The 14750-nt window shown below is 43.1% G+C and overlaps 1 protein-coding gene across 4 annotated transcripts in view; it reads left to right on the forward strand.

Moving 5' to 3' along the window:
• Positions 1-14750, forward strand: part of sema5ba (sema domain, seven thrombospondin repeats (type 1 and type 1-like), transmembrane domain (TM) and short cytoplasmic domain, (semaphorin) 5Ba) — a 162246-nt gene that overhangs the window by 80792 nt on the left and 66704 nt on the right. For all 4 annotated transcript variants that reach the window (XR_008415909.1, XM_053876546.1, XM_053876548.1 and 1 more), the window contains exons 4-5: positions 4686-4785; positions 5359-5404. Coding sequence is in view for 3 of the 4 variants with exons in the window: in XM_053876546.1 (XP_053732521.1) it covers positions 4686-4785; positions 5359-5404 (146 nt within the window). In the remaining variant the exon portion in view is untranslated. The remainder of the gene's footprint in view (positions 1-4685; positions 4786-5358; positions 5405-14750) is intronic.

The raw sequence follows: 14750 nt of genomic DNA on the forward strand, positions 1-14750 counted from the left end.
TATACTCATCCAGATTAACACCTCCCATTTTACCACCCGCTTGTTCCTACAGGACCTGGTCTGCTAACATGCGCGAAACCTCATGAACGTCTTTGCTCAGTGGAACGTACACGACGGCCAGAATGAATGAAGCAAACTCACACAGGGAGTAAAATGGCTTACAGTTCACGATAAGACATTCCAGCGAGGGGGAGCAGTGACACATCCGTACACCAGCGATTGTTGATGTAGAAACTCACTCCTACACCTCTGGTTTTGCTGGTGAGCTCCAGAACCTGGTCTGCGCGGTGAAGCTGCAATCCCTCCAGATGAAGCGTGTTTTCCGGGATTGCTCAACCAATCGTGCCTCTGTGAAAAACAAAACACAAGAGGAGGAAAAGTCCCTGTTTCTTCTCAACATCAGCGCTAGTTCATTCACCTTATTGCTGAGCGAGCGCATGTTGGACAGGATTATCCCGGGAAGCGGTATGTGCAATCGCTAAAGCCGGCACCTTTCCCGCTCCTCCTCAGTCACTTTCGTCCAGCCAACAGGTGGACTAACTCCAAAACTGACACCAAAAATAGAGGTAGTAAGTGATAGTTATAGCTCTGATATTCATGAACTCATCCCGTGTGTAAGAACACGCAGATGCTCCATCAAAACATAAAAACAAGCTAAATAACACACACAATAATTCCAGGCCAGCCTTTGTTGCCGCCATCGCCTGGGAGATGATCCATCAAGCAATGACCGGAGAGAAGTCCATCATCATTTGGCTAAACAATCATTTTGGAGCACGGTGACAGGTGGTATTTGGTGAAATCTGAAATTAACAGAGTTTTCAAAATGTATAGTGGGTTTGGCTTTAAATACTGATTAATGGATAAGATTTGATTTTCTTGTGCATGGCCCGATATTGATTCATCTCATGCCCCATTCCACTTAAGTGGTGGGAATCTTTTACTATCTCGTGAGTCCACGCAAAATTCATTCATTATTATTTCTGCCCATGTTCTCATCTAATCTGCTTTGCAAGACAGAATCAACATGATCAACTCATTACATTACACACAACATTAAATATGATTTTAAAGGACACGTTTTTTCATCATCACATTTTTCATTTAGTGGAGTTGATCATGTGGAGAGTAGATTGTATGGAACAGCAAAAGCTGCATGGTAGGGACTAGAGAGCAGCTTGAGTTCATCCTTATTGAAATAATTTACAGTGCATTCGTGCCACTTGTCTCATCTGCAACGCCCCTGCTGGTTAAGACTTATAAATGGGGGGGCATGTTTATCTGTGTGTTTTGCTGTCAGTCATCTGTTGGCAAATTTGGCACCTCTGCATCCAGATGCCATTTGATAGTAACCTAGATCAGTCGGGGTGCCACTTCACTCTGCCAACTCTCCGCTTGTGTGGGAAGAAGCAGAATGTTCAGAAAAAATGTTAGATGGAAGCAGACAGCAAGGTTAGGATTTATGTCTGCGTGAGACAAATATATCAGCGGTAGCCGTCATCCCTCTCCTCGTCCTCCCGGCAGCCACTGGCTAATGCATTAAGCCCGTCGATTGCAGAGGAGGGGGAAATGCAATAATCATTCATCATGTCCAGCTCGGGAGCCACGGGTAAACCACGCCGCTGGAGGACTTTCATATTCATCCTGCTTTATAGTCCCAGCACCCAACTAGGCAGTTATGAGGGGAAGCAGTGTGCGACAAGTATAACAGCGCTTGTAAGCAGGAGGATAAATATCGGTCGGACTGTTGCTGCCTTTGCTCGCACAGACACCAATGAGCTCAGGTTCACCAGTGTTTCCACACGACTCAAAACTCTCTTTTTGCAAGCTTTTCAAACTGTGAGTGAACGCTTATAAGCTTGTAATATCTCCTGTGAGGAAGAAGGTTTCTTTCAACATCTCCACAACAAAAATGTATGATAACATTTTATTTGCTTGACATTCTCCAAGGATTTTCCAGCAGTGATTTTGGTAGATTGTACGCATGTTGGCTTGCAGCTTAAAAATGATACTGCGCTCATCTGCTGGCTACCTTTTGGGAAATGCTGCTCCATTTTCCTGCCACTACATGCAAGAAGTGGAGCAGCAGAACCATAGGCAATTGATTGCCCTTTTTGCTCTTCTTTGTTTGACTTTCGTTGTGATTAAAATTTTTGTGTGAGAGACACCTGTTACTTTCTTTTTTCCATTATTCTGGCCTGAGTGCGCCTAAAAAATGTCTCAAACGGATCCACAAAAGGGCTGCAGTGGGTGCAGGCTTTTGTTTCAGACAATCAACAGGACACCTTTTCACCAATCAGGTGTCTAACAAGTGTCATCAGGTCATTGTCAGTGTGGTGCTGCTTGTTTTGGCTAACACCTGATTGGTTAACCAATGTATGCTTGCTGGGTTGGAACAAAAACCTGCACCCACTACGGCCCAGTGAGGACCGCTTAGAGACCCCTATCTTAAAGGAATTGGGAGGGACAAGAAGGAGGAGGACAGCAGCTTCACTGTACTGTAACCATTTTGAGAGTCTATGTATTGGAAAAAATGTTTAGCAAATGATCCTAATCATACTTTCTTCCTATCTCCGGAAAAATGTTCATGAGTCTGCATGGTTGGAAATGCTGTTGCTCAATTGCTGTTGGACTCAACATATGACCATGACTCGTGGGTAAATGAACAGATTAAAGTCAGTGAGTAAGAATCTTTCAAACATGGCGGCAGTTTCCGGCTGACAGAAGTGATGTAAAACATTCACACCTCTGTTAGTCACATCTGGAAAACAGGTCGGAGCTTTGATTCAAACTTCAGAAGAATCCTCGTGTGAAAACTGTGTGCCTTTGGTTTGTTCCTTTAGTTAAGTGTGTCGTTCTGCACTGAGGCTTCTATCTGTTTATCACTTACATCTAGTTTCCAGATGACGGACCATATGGGACCATCAATCCTGACTCCATGTGGGAGAAACTCTTTTCGGCGGAACTTTCCCCATAGACTTTAAGCACTTTCGGCAATCTTATCTCCGTAAATGTTCATGTTTGGGATATGAATGTATAGAGTTATCAGGTTGTGTGAACACTGGCAGCACAACATTGCACTCCACACACTCACCTTTTGTCTTTTGTGAGCTATCAGAATGTGCACTCTCATTCTCATTATACAGACATATATTGAGCCGCACCTGTCATGATTAGTGGAGGAATGGAGTGCAGTCAGTGCTGGTCGACAGATGACACGTGAAACTAGATTAAATTTAACAATTTAATCGATGGAGACAAAATTAATAAATAGACAGACAAGTAACTATGAAATAGAGGCGTCCGGAACCAAAACGCGGACCAGGATGAACACACAGGGAACTGGGAAGAATCTGGAACACAAGAGAGGCGGATTAAAATCACAAGCCTGGTAATTGGGAGAACAGAAAACACACCTGGAGTGGCTATTCACACACACGCACACAAGGGGTAAACTAAGCGGATATATCTTTAACTGAAAAGTGAGACCAATAACTGCTCACACGTGGAATGAATGGAAGTTTGGGGAGCTAACAGAGGAAGAACGAGGAAGGACGTGAAACAAAGAGTTGCGACATTATAGGACTTCATGCGCGGGAGGAATTTAGAAAAGTCCAGGGCTAGAGCGAGAACACGGCAGTCTTGAGAAGAGTTTACCTGAGTGGAGATCTACCATCTGCCAAACGTAGCTGCCGTCGGGAGGAATATATCTGAGGAGGGATTGATGGGACGATGAGCTCCATCTGCGTTTTCTTGTAAAGTTATAGAGGATGAGGGATAGGGAGAGAGGAAACAGAAACGAGAGGGAGTAACAAAATAAAACCACGAGGTAGGGACACGAGGAGGGCATACAAACGGTACAAAAACAGACAGATTAAAGTGCGGACATGACGGCACTAACTATAGCCAACACATTTATTACAGTAGGAATGTGTTTGTGTTTAATCTTCCATATTTAGTAATGATATTCATCATTCATGGCCCTTTTAACTCACTGCCGTCTGTAACAGCTGCTGTGAAACAATATGCTAGCTGTAGAAAAACGTCCCTATGGGAGGTCAGGACTTCCACTTGCTCAGATTGAAAAGAGATTGCTCCTGTTCCCTGCATTTTTTCGAGGCAATATTAACCACTCTGTCACCTTTGCCACCGATGTTCTGCTGCTGGTGTTATGCATTGGAAGTCAGTTTCACGCCGAGCTCTGTTTGTCTGCATGTAGGCTTGTATCAGGATTTATGTGGACTGATGAGGACTGGGCAACTCTGTCTTTTTGTGTGGGAGACATTCTCTGCGAGGAGGAGCGTTTACTTCTCCCTGCGTGAAATACATCGGGATAATTTCTAATGCAACAAATTGACCGGTACTCTTGTAATAAAATCTGACAGCACAAAATATCAACAAGTTAAATAACTCTGCTAACTCTGTCAGCTCAGAGAGAGGAGCCATCAAAAGCCATGTTTACAGATTTATGTCATCCACATAATGAAAAAAATAAAAAATCCACATAGGTATTTGGGAGTGAAACGAGTCAAAGTCATTTTTACTATGAATGAAGTCTAGAAACAAGTCAGTGTTAGTGTCGATCTTTGATGCAGACATCGGATTTTTGCAGTGCTGCCATAATATATCAGGTTTTAGCTCCAAAGTGCGGCCTAAATACTAAATCTCATCCTGCTCTCTTTCAGCTCTCACTCCATGGATATCTACTTTCTCCTACCCCACTGTGAGAGACTACTCCCAGCTGACCCTTGACCTGAGTCGGAATGAGCTTATTGTTGGTGCCAGGTAAGAGAAGAGTCCATCGGTTCCGCCATTTTCCTCAGAATGCAGCACTGCAGGATTCAGTTGATAATCTTTCCCAAGTGCTCTGCTGTGACTTCCTCATACTGGGTCAGATTTTCAGCATATGCGTGAATGGAATGGGACTCACTATACTATGCTTGTGTTTCCCGAACAAAGTGAACATTCAGAACAAGGTAGTCGGCTAAAGGTACTGATTCCAGTATCCTGTTGAGGGTGGTTCATTCCAAAAGGATTGTCTTGGTATTCTCTCAGAGGAGCTGTAGTAGACTTCCTTGGAGAGCGATGTCTCGTATGGGCTTCTGACTAGGACTGCTGCCTCTGCGACCTGAAAGTGGGTAAACAGAAGACATAAGCGGTTCGGTGGCTGCTCATCGAGCTGTATCGAGTTATGAATGAAAAAAAAAAACTGCCTTCCAAGAAGTCACACGCATCATGCTAGTTCTCATTCATAGAAGAGATCAGTTTTGTTCATAAAAGGTGCCAAAATCACATCCAGGAAATGCATTAGACATAATGTTCTCACACTCTGTTTCGTCCTTGTCTTTCTCTGTGCAGGAACTACCTGTTCAGACTGGACCTCAGCAACATGTCGATCATACAGGTGAAACCAATCAGTTTCTGTATCTCTTTGTGAACCATTTTCTTTGATGGATGAACCAAATTTAGATTTATATTCATGCATGTGGCTTTTGTTGTTGATTATATATTATATTGCAGAAAGGAACTGTAAGAAATTCATCAGTGAAAGAAGGCTTTTCTCTGAGGGTTTCTAAGGGCCTCTGTGATTACATGGTGGTTCTGAATACGAAGGCGCTGCATTGTTCTGCAGGGGTGTGAGGACTGACTTGAGAAGTGGCAGCCAGGATGATGGTAGTGCAAAAATGGACTCCAACATCTATTAGTTACTGAGAATTCCTTTTGCAAACTGAGCTGGACCATAGATTTGAGTGCTTCTGTCAAAGTGAGGCAGAGATGGGAGAAGAAAGGGTGAAAGAGTGAGAAACATGGGGTGAGAGAGGGACAAAGCAAGAGCAGGGAAGATCGAAGGAAAAAGCAGAAGGGTGTGAGAGAGAGTGTGAGAGAATGCATATCTGAGCATTGTGTTCTGAGTGTTGTGTAGTGATACAGGTTGTGTTAGCAGTGGTCCGTCCACAGCAGCCATTGGCTGAAGAGTTACATCTCACAAGTGTCTCTGAGGACGTCAGCTATGATTCCAACTATGAATCACTCTTACCGTGGAAAGTCTGTCAGGATGTTGAACTTAGTCAAAGTTTTCCTCTACTGCACGACATCTACACCAAGTGACGGGTTTGCTGCAGGTGCTGCTTTCTGAGGCAGCATTTTTTTTAGCAGAGAATTCAATGTGGGCGGCACCTCCTTTGTTATATTAAAATCTATGCGGAATTAACCAAAGGTATGCAGCTCTGAGGTACTTTTGTAGACAGCAGCAGCCAGAGCATCAATTATTATTGTCAGGACAAAAGCCTGTGTTATGCTTCCCTTCATTTTGTCCACAAAAACATGCCACTAGCCTTGACTCCGACTGACAAAGTCTTCTTTGACAGAAGTCTCGACTGACTGGCATGATGTGCACAGCTGCCACCCGTGTGTCACTCCCAATATCAATGTGCCCTTTGTCTGCTTGTCTGGCTATGGAGGAGAGAAGTTGACAGATCACAACAACACACAATCTTGTCAGAGTGTGTGTTGTTCTGTGCTGCTCAAAGAAGCATTTCATTGGACCTGGCTGCCGTGTTAACAGTCTGTTTCATGTTAAAGGCACTCTCTCTCTCTCTCTCTCTCTCCTTCTCTGGTGCTGCTAATGGTGATATATTCTTGATGAACAATGTGGCAAAACTGTCGCACTGTGGCAGCGTCCTCATGCGGTCTGCGGGGACAAAGTGGAGTTTGATGGAGAAAAGGCTGGTGCTGCTGCACTTGAGCAACACAAGTGCTATAGAAACAATGGTTTGATTACCAGAAGTACTACATCTATAAAATACTGGAGTGAGTTTGCTTTGACACCTCATTAAATGTTCAACCATTGAGACATGGTTGACGTTGAACACCCTCCATTTTAACACATAAAAAGGTTTCTTCTATCAGTAATTTTAGAGTCCGATAGAAATAGGAGTTTAAAAGTGCCCTCTTGTAAATTATATTTTTTTTCAACCCACAGTATATTCAGAAGTACTCTAAACTGTTATAACTAACGCTGAAATATTCACTCACTTCACTTGTTAGACAAGAGAAAGCCAGGCTTGCTTTCTCTTTCTATACCACTCTTGTCACCTGACAAGATTTCCACTTGTCCACTGACACAGTTTGCGGGGTGCAGACGCGGCCGGCTGAGGATGAAGGACAGCTATTGTAGTATATTTTAGTGGGGAACACGTTTTCATTGCCAGTCACTGCAGTAGAGTGGCCTCCTGACTCTGCCTGCTTTAATGTTCTTCATATCTAAAGTTGACCTTCCTCATGTCTTGCTTCTGCTGCTGTTTGAAAGCTAAAACTGCTGGGACCACACACAATGCCGACCTGTAGAAACAGAACGTGTCTCATAGGACGTGAAGGACGAGTGAATTTACCTTTAAATGACCAGCCATCCATTGAGAATAGGTGAAAGTCACACAACCGTTTTGAGAAACAATTTGCTGAGTGATTGTAAAGTAAAAGTCGTGAGGGAGTTCTGCTCAAGGTTTTGTCACAGAGCTGCATTCTGCTTCTCGTGTGTTTTGGACTTAAACGACCAAGTGACTCCCTCTGTTATCAAAATGCTGTTCCCTACAAGGCAGTATGTTTTTCATTTTTGAGTGTGAGAATTCAACACAGCTGGCACTAATCTGATGTACTGCCACTCTTTAGCTAGTAATTGGCAAAGCAGAAACTAAAATACCACTATTGAAAAAGTGGACGATAAGTTGAAGCCCTCAGGGATGAATGAAGACATTACTAGCCTGTTTCAAATGCTACTTTAAACAGGTTTGTCTGAATATTCCGTCGGATATCTGGTTGATAAAGAATGCCGAAGCTGCTGTGGGAGAACCAGTGTTGCCACAGTTACTTTGAAAAAGTTATTTCTGATTACTCCCTCAAAAAGTAACTTAGTTACTTTACCGATTACTTGAATTTAAAAGTTAGGAAATTAGATTACAAGTTCCTTGTCAAGTTACATTTAGCAGCACAATCGTAGTTATATCAGCTTACAGTCAGTGTTTTATTTTGACACACTCAAACCCATTGGAGCAAAAATCACACACAAAAAACAAGAAGTATGAAAAACAAAACAAGTGATATATTGCTGTTATTATTATTTTACAACTCTTTTGCAAAAGTATAGCAAGTCTCCTATTGGCCACCTGGAGGCAGTAGCTGCACTTAAGTAGCTGCTGTGACTCGCCTCTACGCGTTATCAAGAGGATTAAAAAAACTGGTACATAGTTTTGAGACAGTACTTTTGACACATTTGCGAGGCTTTTTTTCTTCGCTTTCTTTAACTGGTGATTTATGCGCATTGGTGGACCCTGTACTGCTGTATTTTCAGTGAGAAACCTGCTCACTCCTCTGTTATTTACTGCCGTGTAGCTGGCTGCTGGATACATTAGCTGACTTGCATGTCCCACACATGACGTCACGCTCCAAGAAGCAGTTGAAGAAAGCAAATGTAAATATTTCGCTTCCCAACCATGGCGACAATAGTAACGCACAGTGACTTAGTTAAATAAATGTAATCTGATTACTCGGTTTAAAATAGTAACGTACTCGTTGGGAAAAGTGGTTATACTTAGTAACGCGATACTGGCATCACATCATCATCGGATGAAGAGCTGGAGGTGAATTTCCTCCAACTGTGTGAGTGTCTTTGAAGAAATGTGAACATGCCAGCTTTGCAGTCTTTCAGAGAGCAAGTGGGATGAGGACAGCCGAGGTGCTGATGCCAGGGTTCTTAAAGGCTCAGCTCAGGCCGTTCTGTTCGGGCACCTGGGAGAACACCTGCCATGGCCATTAGTGAGCAGGCAAGCGGAGAGGAGTGGATGCGTTTGCAATCTGAGTGGTGGGAGGGAGGAGAAGAAAAAAGGTCCGAGCAGAAATAAGGATAGGCAAGGATCCACAAGTGTAGCGAGTCAGGCAAATTCCAGATAAAGACAAATAAGAGAGGAGAAATGTCTCCAGTGACTCTTTTCTCTCTGAGAGATGTGAAATCTAAAAACTGTAAGGAAGCAGCCCAGGACTTGTCTGCAAAGGGCTTTCAAACAGGCTTTCTTCGAGCTGCCTCTTCTTGTTGTGGTTTTTGTTTAGCATCGACGTGGCAAAAGGTTTGAAGTGAAATGCGCACCGTGTTGGCACGATGGAGCTATCTTCCCATTCAGATCCTTTGAAAGGAGCTCGATGAATACAAAACTATGTGACTAAACTTCCAGGCAGGATGATAAATATTGGAAAATCCATGTTGGAAATGAAACCAGTGCTTTTACAGACAGCAATGGCGGGATCCTGTGGAGCAAGTTGTCACTGGGAAGTCTCACTTCATCTTTAGCTGATGCAACCACCGAAGAATCCCGTTAGGTTCTAGATGTGTTGTTGTCTATCCAAGAGTTACCCGTGTTCTCTCCATTTGAGGGAATTCAGGGTCTCTGTCTTATCAATACACTGAACCTTTTCTGTGCTGCAGAACTTTTCCAACGACACGGTGTAATTCAAGATGCTTTACAGTTAGTGAGTTCTAAAAGGAAGTTTCTCGGAGATGATCATAGAAAAATATCTGAACACACATTCATACACACTCCAAATACAGGTCATATTTTGGTTCAGAGAACGTACAAAGGAAACACTACACTGGGACCCCCATGGTTGGGAGCAGTAACTGCAAGGGGACGGACCGGTCAAGGTGGTCCACGACAGATCATTGAACCGGTGCAGCTCCAATGTAGCGTCCTCTGATCACTGTGTGGGCAGTCTCATGAATGAAATCAATGATAGCTGAAACAAGAAGAATTAGAGCAGATAGAGAACTCAAAAATAAAAAAATGTTGACCAAGGTTAAAGACATTATGAGACCAGCTTTAAAGCAGCTGTAGGCAGGATTGAAAACATTTGCTTTTGGCGGCGCCACATGTAAATGGGTGTAATTGCAGGCTGTCGTAAAGCTGGGTCTCCGGTCCCTCACCCCATCCCACGTTTGTTTATGAGCAGAGACCATGACGAAACAGCGAAAAATATTATCACAGATGGCAATATACACACCACTGTCCAGCTTATACTTGCGAAGGCAACTCTAGAAGCATCTATCATTCAACATCAGAGATGGAACTCCGTCATGCAGCCAGTGAGGAGAGGCAGGATCCAGCGAGAGGCGGAAGCAGCTGCAAGACCGACGGACCCAGATTCTAAAAGTTTAGTTTGACTGCCAGTTTCAGAATGAAGCAAAGGGGGCAGTATGAACATTTACTGACCGGTATCTTTTAGTTATGAGTGTTGTAGGAGTGAATGCAGAGTGTCTGCTGTAGGTGTGCTCTTCGTGCATGTGTGTGTGTGTGTGTGGCCGCTGCATGCGGGAGAGGTTGCCGGGTGAGTGACATCTCTCTCGGAAGACGAAGTGAAGAAGTACCTGGTGAGTGTCCAGCTCGAAATGTGCGATTCTGTGCTGTTTGGCTGTGACAAATAAACCAAGTAACGTTCTGTCCAAGACTCGCCTCATCCCTGTCTGAGCTCCAGCCGACGAAAGGACATTAAACTGTGGAGTGCGCGCTCCAGCCTCGGAGGTGTTGAGACCGAGCACCTTCCCTGTGACACCCGACCACGGTCCGGTGCGGTGACAGGAAAGTTTTTACATGAGAAATAAATCATTAAGATGCAACGTCATCAGGGTCTCAATCCCTCACGTCTGGTTGGAATGAATGGAATGCACACTTGAGTACTGCAAGCCACGGACATCCGTCGTTGTGATGTTTCTTACGGGATTCTTCGGTGATAACCTGCTGAAAACATCATCGGCTCTCATCTATTTACAGCGCTGCAGAATAATGAAGACGAAGGAGCAGCGTTTTTCGTCTAGACTGTCATGTGACTGTCATGTGTTTCAATAAGCAGCAGACAAGCAGCGATCAGTGCGTGAGCATCAAAACGTCCGTTCACGTTTATTTCGAGTTGACTGTGGACACTGACGTCGGAGTTAGAAACTGTTCTTCTTCAATCAGTTCCAGAACAACCGTCAGGGATGATGAAACGTGGCGCTGGTCACGTCTCTCAGCAGCACCGAGCAGGTCTGCAGATCAGAGGACGCAACGGCAGCAGCTACAGGTAGAACATGAGATATAACATGTTACACTTGTCCAAACCAGATGGACCATAAACACTGCTAATGACAGTGAATCGACTATTTTTCTGTCTCATAAATGCGAGAGGACATTAGCCGCTAGCGGCTAATGTCGGCGCAAAAACGTTTTGCTGGATATATCTACACTGTACCGTGATAAACGCAATAAAATAACAACAACACTTACACATTTGTTATCATCTCAAAAATAAGTTCCCTGCATTTGATAACACAACCAAGACCCACAGTAAGCACAAAGAATGCCTTACAGGCCTTATAAGCATCGTGGCTAATTGGTTTGGCCAGCTATATGTTCACTCTACGCTTCGAGTGTGCAATATGACAAACAGCAGACAAACATCCATAACCACGTTACAACGTGAGCAAGTCATTTTCACTGGCAGTTAATTCATTGAAAAACTATCTTCACCATACACTAAGTATATCTATCCCGTTTTAGCATCGTAGTTCACTTGTTTCGCTGCAAACATATATACACTACACTTCTATACAAACAACAAGCATATAGACATTTGTTTAATGATTTGCCAACACAACAGAGACAGCAGTGAACACAAAATTGACTTACAAGTCGAGTGGAAACATCACCACTTCAGAATCAAGAAAATCCTTTGGTAACTCTCAGTTCTCTCCAGGTTGTGAATGCATCTATGTTGATTCGGTTTCATGATTTCTCTTCTTGGACTCCTCACTACGAACTCTTTCTTCTGCCATGGTGTAAATTGAACTCAGCTCCCTGCCGAGGTAGCCCTGCCCCTTTGCCGTAAAGTGTTGCATTGGAGGTGGAGGAGGGGCGGTGACAGCAGTCTCAGAACACGCCTCGGGCGGCTCGCCCAGAGAAAGTTACATACTCCAAGGGAGCGTTTAACAGAGAGCTGGAGAGTCTGAGTCCGGAACTTTGGACTGTTCAAAATAAAACCTGTCGTCTTAGCAAAATCTGAAAATAATCTATTTATGTCCAAATACTACACGTTGTTACTTTATTGAGAATAGAGGGAAATAAACACAACATTAATAACTCTTGGCTTCACTTTTACAAATATTAACACCAGGTGTTGCACAGCTCTGAAAATCTATCTATCTATCTATCTATCTATCTATCTATCTATCTATCTATCTATCTATCTATCTATCTATCTATCTATCTATCTATCTATCTATCTATCTATCTATATGTGTGTGTATATATATATGTGTGTGTGTGTGTGTGTGTGTGTGTGTGTTGCAATCTGTAGATAAACAAAACAGTGCAATTAAGCACTTTCATGTCAATAATACGCCTGTAATTTCATTGGCTTGATGTGTGACGTTCAGCTTGGAGCATCAAGCTTCATTGCCCACAAAAATCCATATTATAGTGATAGATCAACGATGGTGACTGGTTGGATAAAATGGACTGATGTTGGGAGAAAGTGCTCTCAGTCGGTATCTCAACCCCTGATGGCAGAGTCAGCACTGTGCAAGTAGCCAGACAGTCTTGGCCCCTGGCATGTGTAAAGGTTGGTTTAGCCAATGTTAGGAAAAGAAGCATTGAGCAACGCTGTCACATAAACAAAAGAAACTAGCTAAACATGGAGGGTGTTTGGTGCAGCTGCAGTACTAGCTAACGTATCATATTATCTTGATGATTCAAGACGTTTTGAGGAGCAACAGTAGTCGCACACGTTATGTGTAATGATGCCATAAATTCAAGTTCATTTATCCACAGGAGTTAATTTCCTCCCATCACCTCCGTCTCAGGCTTGGATTTTTGAAGCAGAACAGAGACTGCACGTCAGATGCTGCTGCATATTCTTAGAGTTTGCCGTCTCCATCCTCCGCACTCCTTCTCTTTCATATTTTTAAACACATTTCCCAGCGTGTCTCTTCTGTGGGATGGAGCTCTGGTGTTAGTGCTGCTGGTGGGTCTGATTGCAATCCTCCTCCCACATGTTCTGTCCGAACTGCTCCCACTAACGGAGCTCTTCCTCTGATCTGCTGTTTGGCCTGATCTCCGCCGCAATCACAGGAGCTGTCGAAGCTTGTGGGAGGTGTGTGTGTGTCTGAGTGTGTGTCTGCATGGGGTAAACCAGGAGGAGTGGGTAGGTGGTGAAAGCTCCTGGAGAATGGAACATTTGAAGACTTTGATGGAGAACAAAGCAGTAGTGGGATTTGTCATCCTCTTGTTTTTGTACTTAACATTATATTGTCATCACTTGGTAATAAAATCATTGTCTGAAACTATCAGATTTAATTTCACCCAGCAATGTCTGCGCCTTTGCCAGAGGCTAAAATTTTTTAAAAATAAGTAAAGACTATAGTAGATGTTGACTGTTGAGGCAAGGTAAGAAGCAAATCAATTAATAGCTATCATTTTTGAAATATAAAAATATAAGAAATATAAGAAAATATGTCATTCAGACAAGTACTATTCAACATATAGTTGTGTGATTCTTGTAAGCTTTAAATTTGATGTACAGTGATTCACAATCAGTTGTACAGTATATGTATGTATATATGGGATCATGTAAACAGATATGTTTTTTTTTGTTGTTGTTCTTGTTTCAATGTATGTTTTGTAATGTAATATAATATAATTTGTGACCTGGTGTCCCGTGAGCAGATGTGTACACCTACTTCCTACCTCTTCCTACCTCTCGAAGTTATATTTGAATTATTATTCATGAGCCTATCAACTAGATATTTGTCCGAAACATCCTGAACAAGTATGGTGCTGGTGACTGTGTAGCTAACAGTGCCCATCTACAAAGAAATGTATCAAAACAAGCAACTCTGGATGAAGATTTTATTAACATCAGACACTGCTTAAAGAAGCTCTGTTCAGCATCCTAAATGAGTTGCAGAGTGAGTGATGTGGAAAATGGAAAGCAAAATGCAATGAAATAAAACGCATGTGCACAGATTTGATTTGTGGCAGTAAATGTGGAGTCTATGGCTTGAGTTACAAAGGGGTGGCAGAATCCCGGGCGATTAAAACGTAGGAATGTTTGAGACGGTTCCAGTTCATGCCTCCTGTTTCATGACAGTTAAGCTGTGCAACAGTTTCCTTGAAGCTAAAGTCTAAAGGCGTACCATTATAGATGTTACCGAACTCTGGCACTCTCCCTAACCTCCCAATCCAAGACACTCCCTAAACTGGGAAAAAATCTTGAGGGTAACCCTGGGATTAAAACATGTTTACCATCTGACAAGGTAACCGAATTGTCTATTGGGCACATTGATGTTGCAATTGGATGCTGCTACACAGCCACTTCACTCCACCTCCGTCATATAAAATCTGTTTGACTTTTGAGTTTGACCGAACAACGGTCACTACCATGTGGGATGGCAACACGATGAACCAGTCAACTAAAGACACAGCATCGTAAACAGAATGGCGAGTTGACCTGCCACTCCACAGTCTGAGCTAAATGCTAGTGTTTAACAGAAAGTTAATAATGGCGCACAGATGCGAGGGCAGCTACATAGTAACTATTAGTAGTAACTATTGCAGACAAGGCTGTTTCTTGCTATATACCATCTATGCCTCTGGCCCAAAGCTGCATGTTCAACATCTTATGAGGCATTACCATTTTCATCTGTGGTTACGTGCTTATTCCACCTGTTATAT

This window comes from Synchiropus splendidus, chromosome 10 (genome assembly GCF_027744825.2).
Source record: "Synchiropus splendidus isolate RoL2022-P1 chromosome 10, RoL_Sspl_1.0, whole genome shotgun sequence".
In the NCBI taxonomy this organism is placed as follows: domain Eukaryota; kingdom Metazoa; phylum Chordata; class Actinopteri; order Syngnathiformes; family Callionymidae; genus Synchiropus; species Synchiropus splendidus.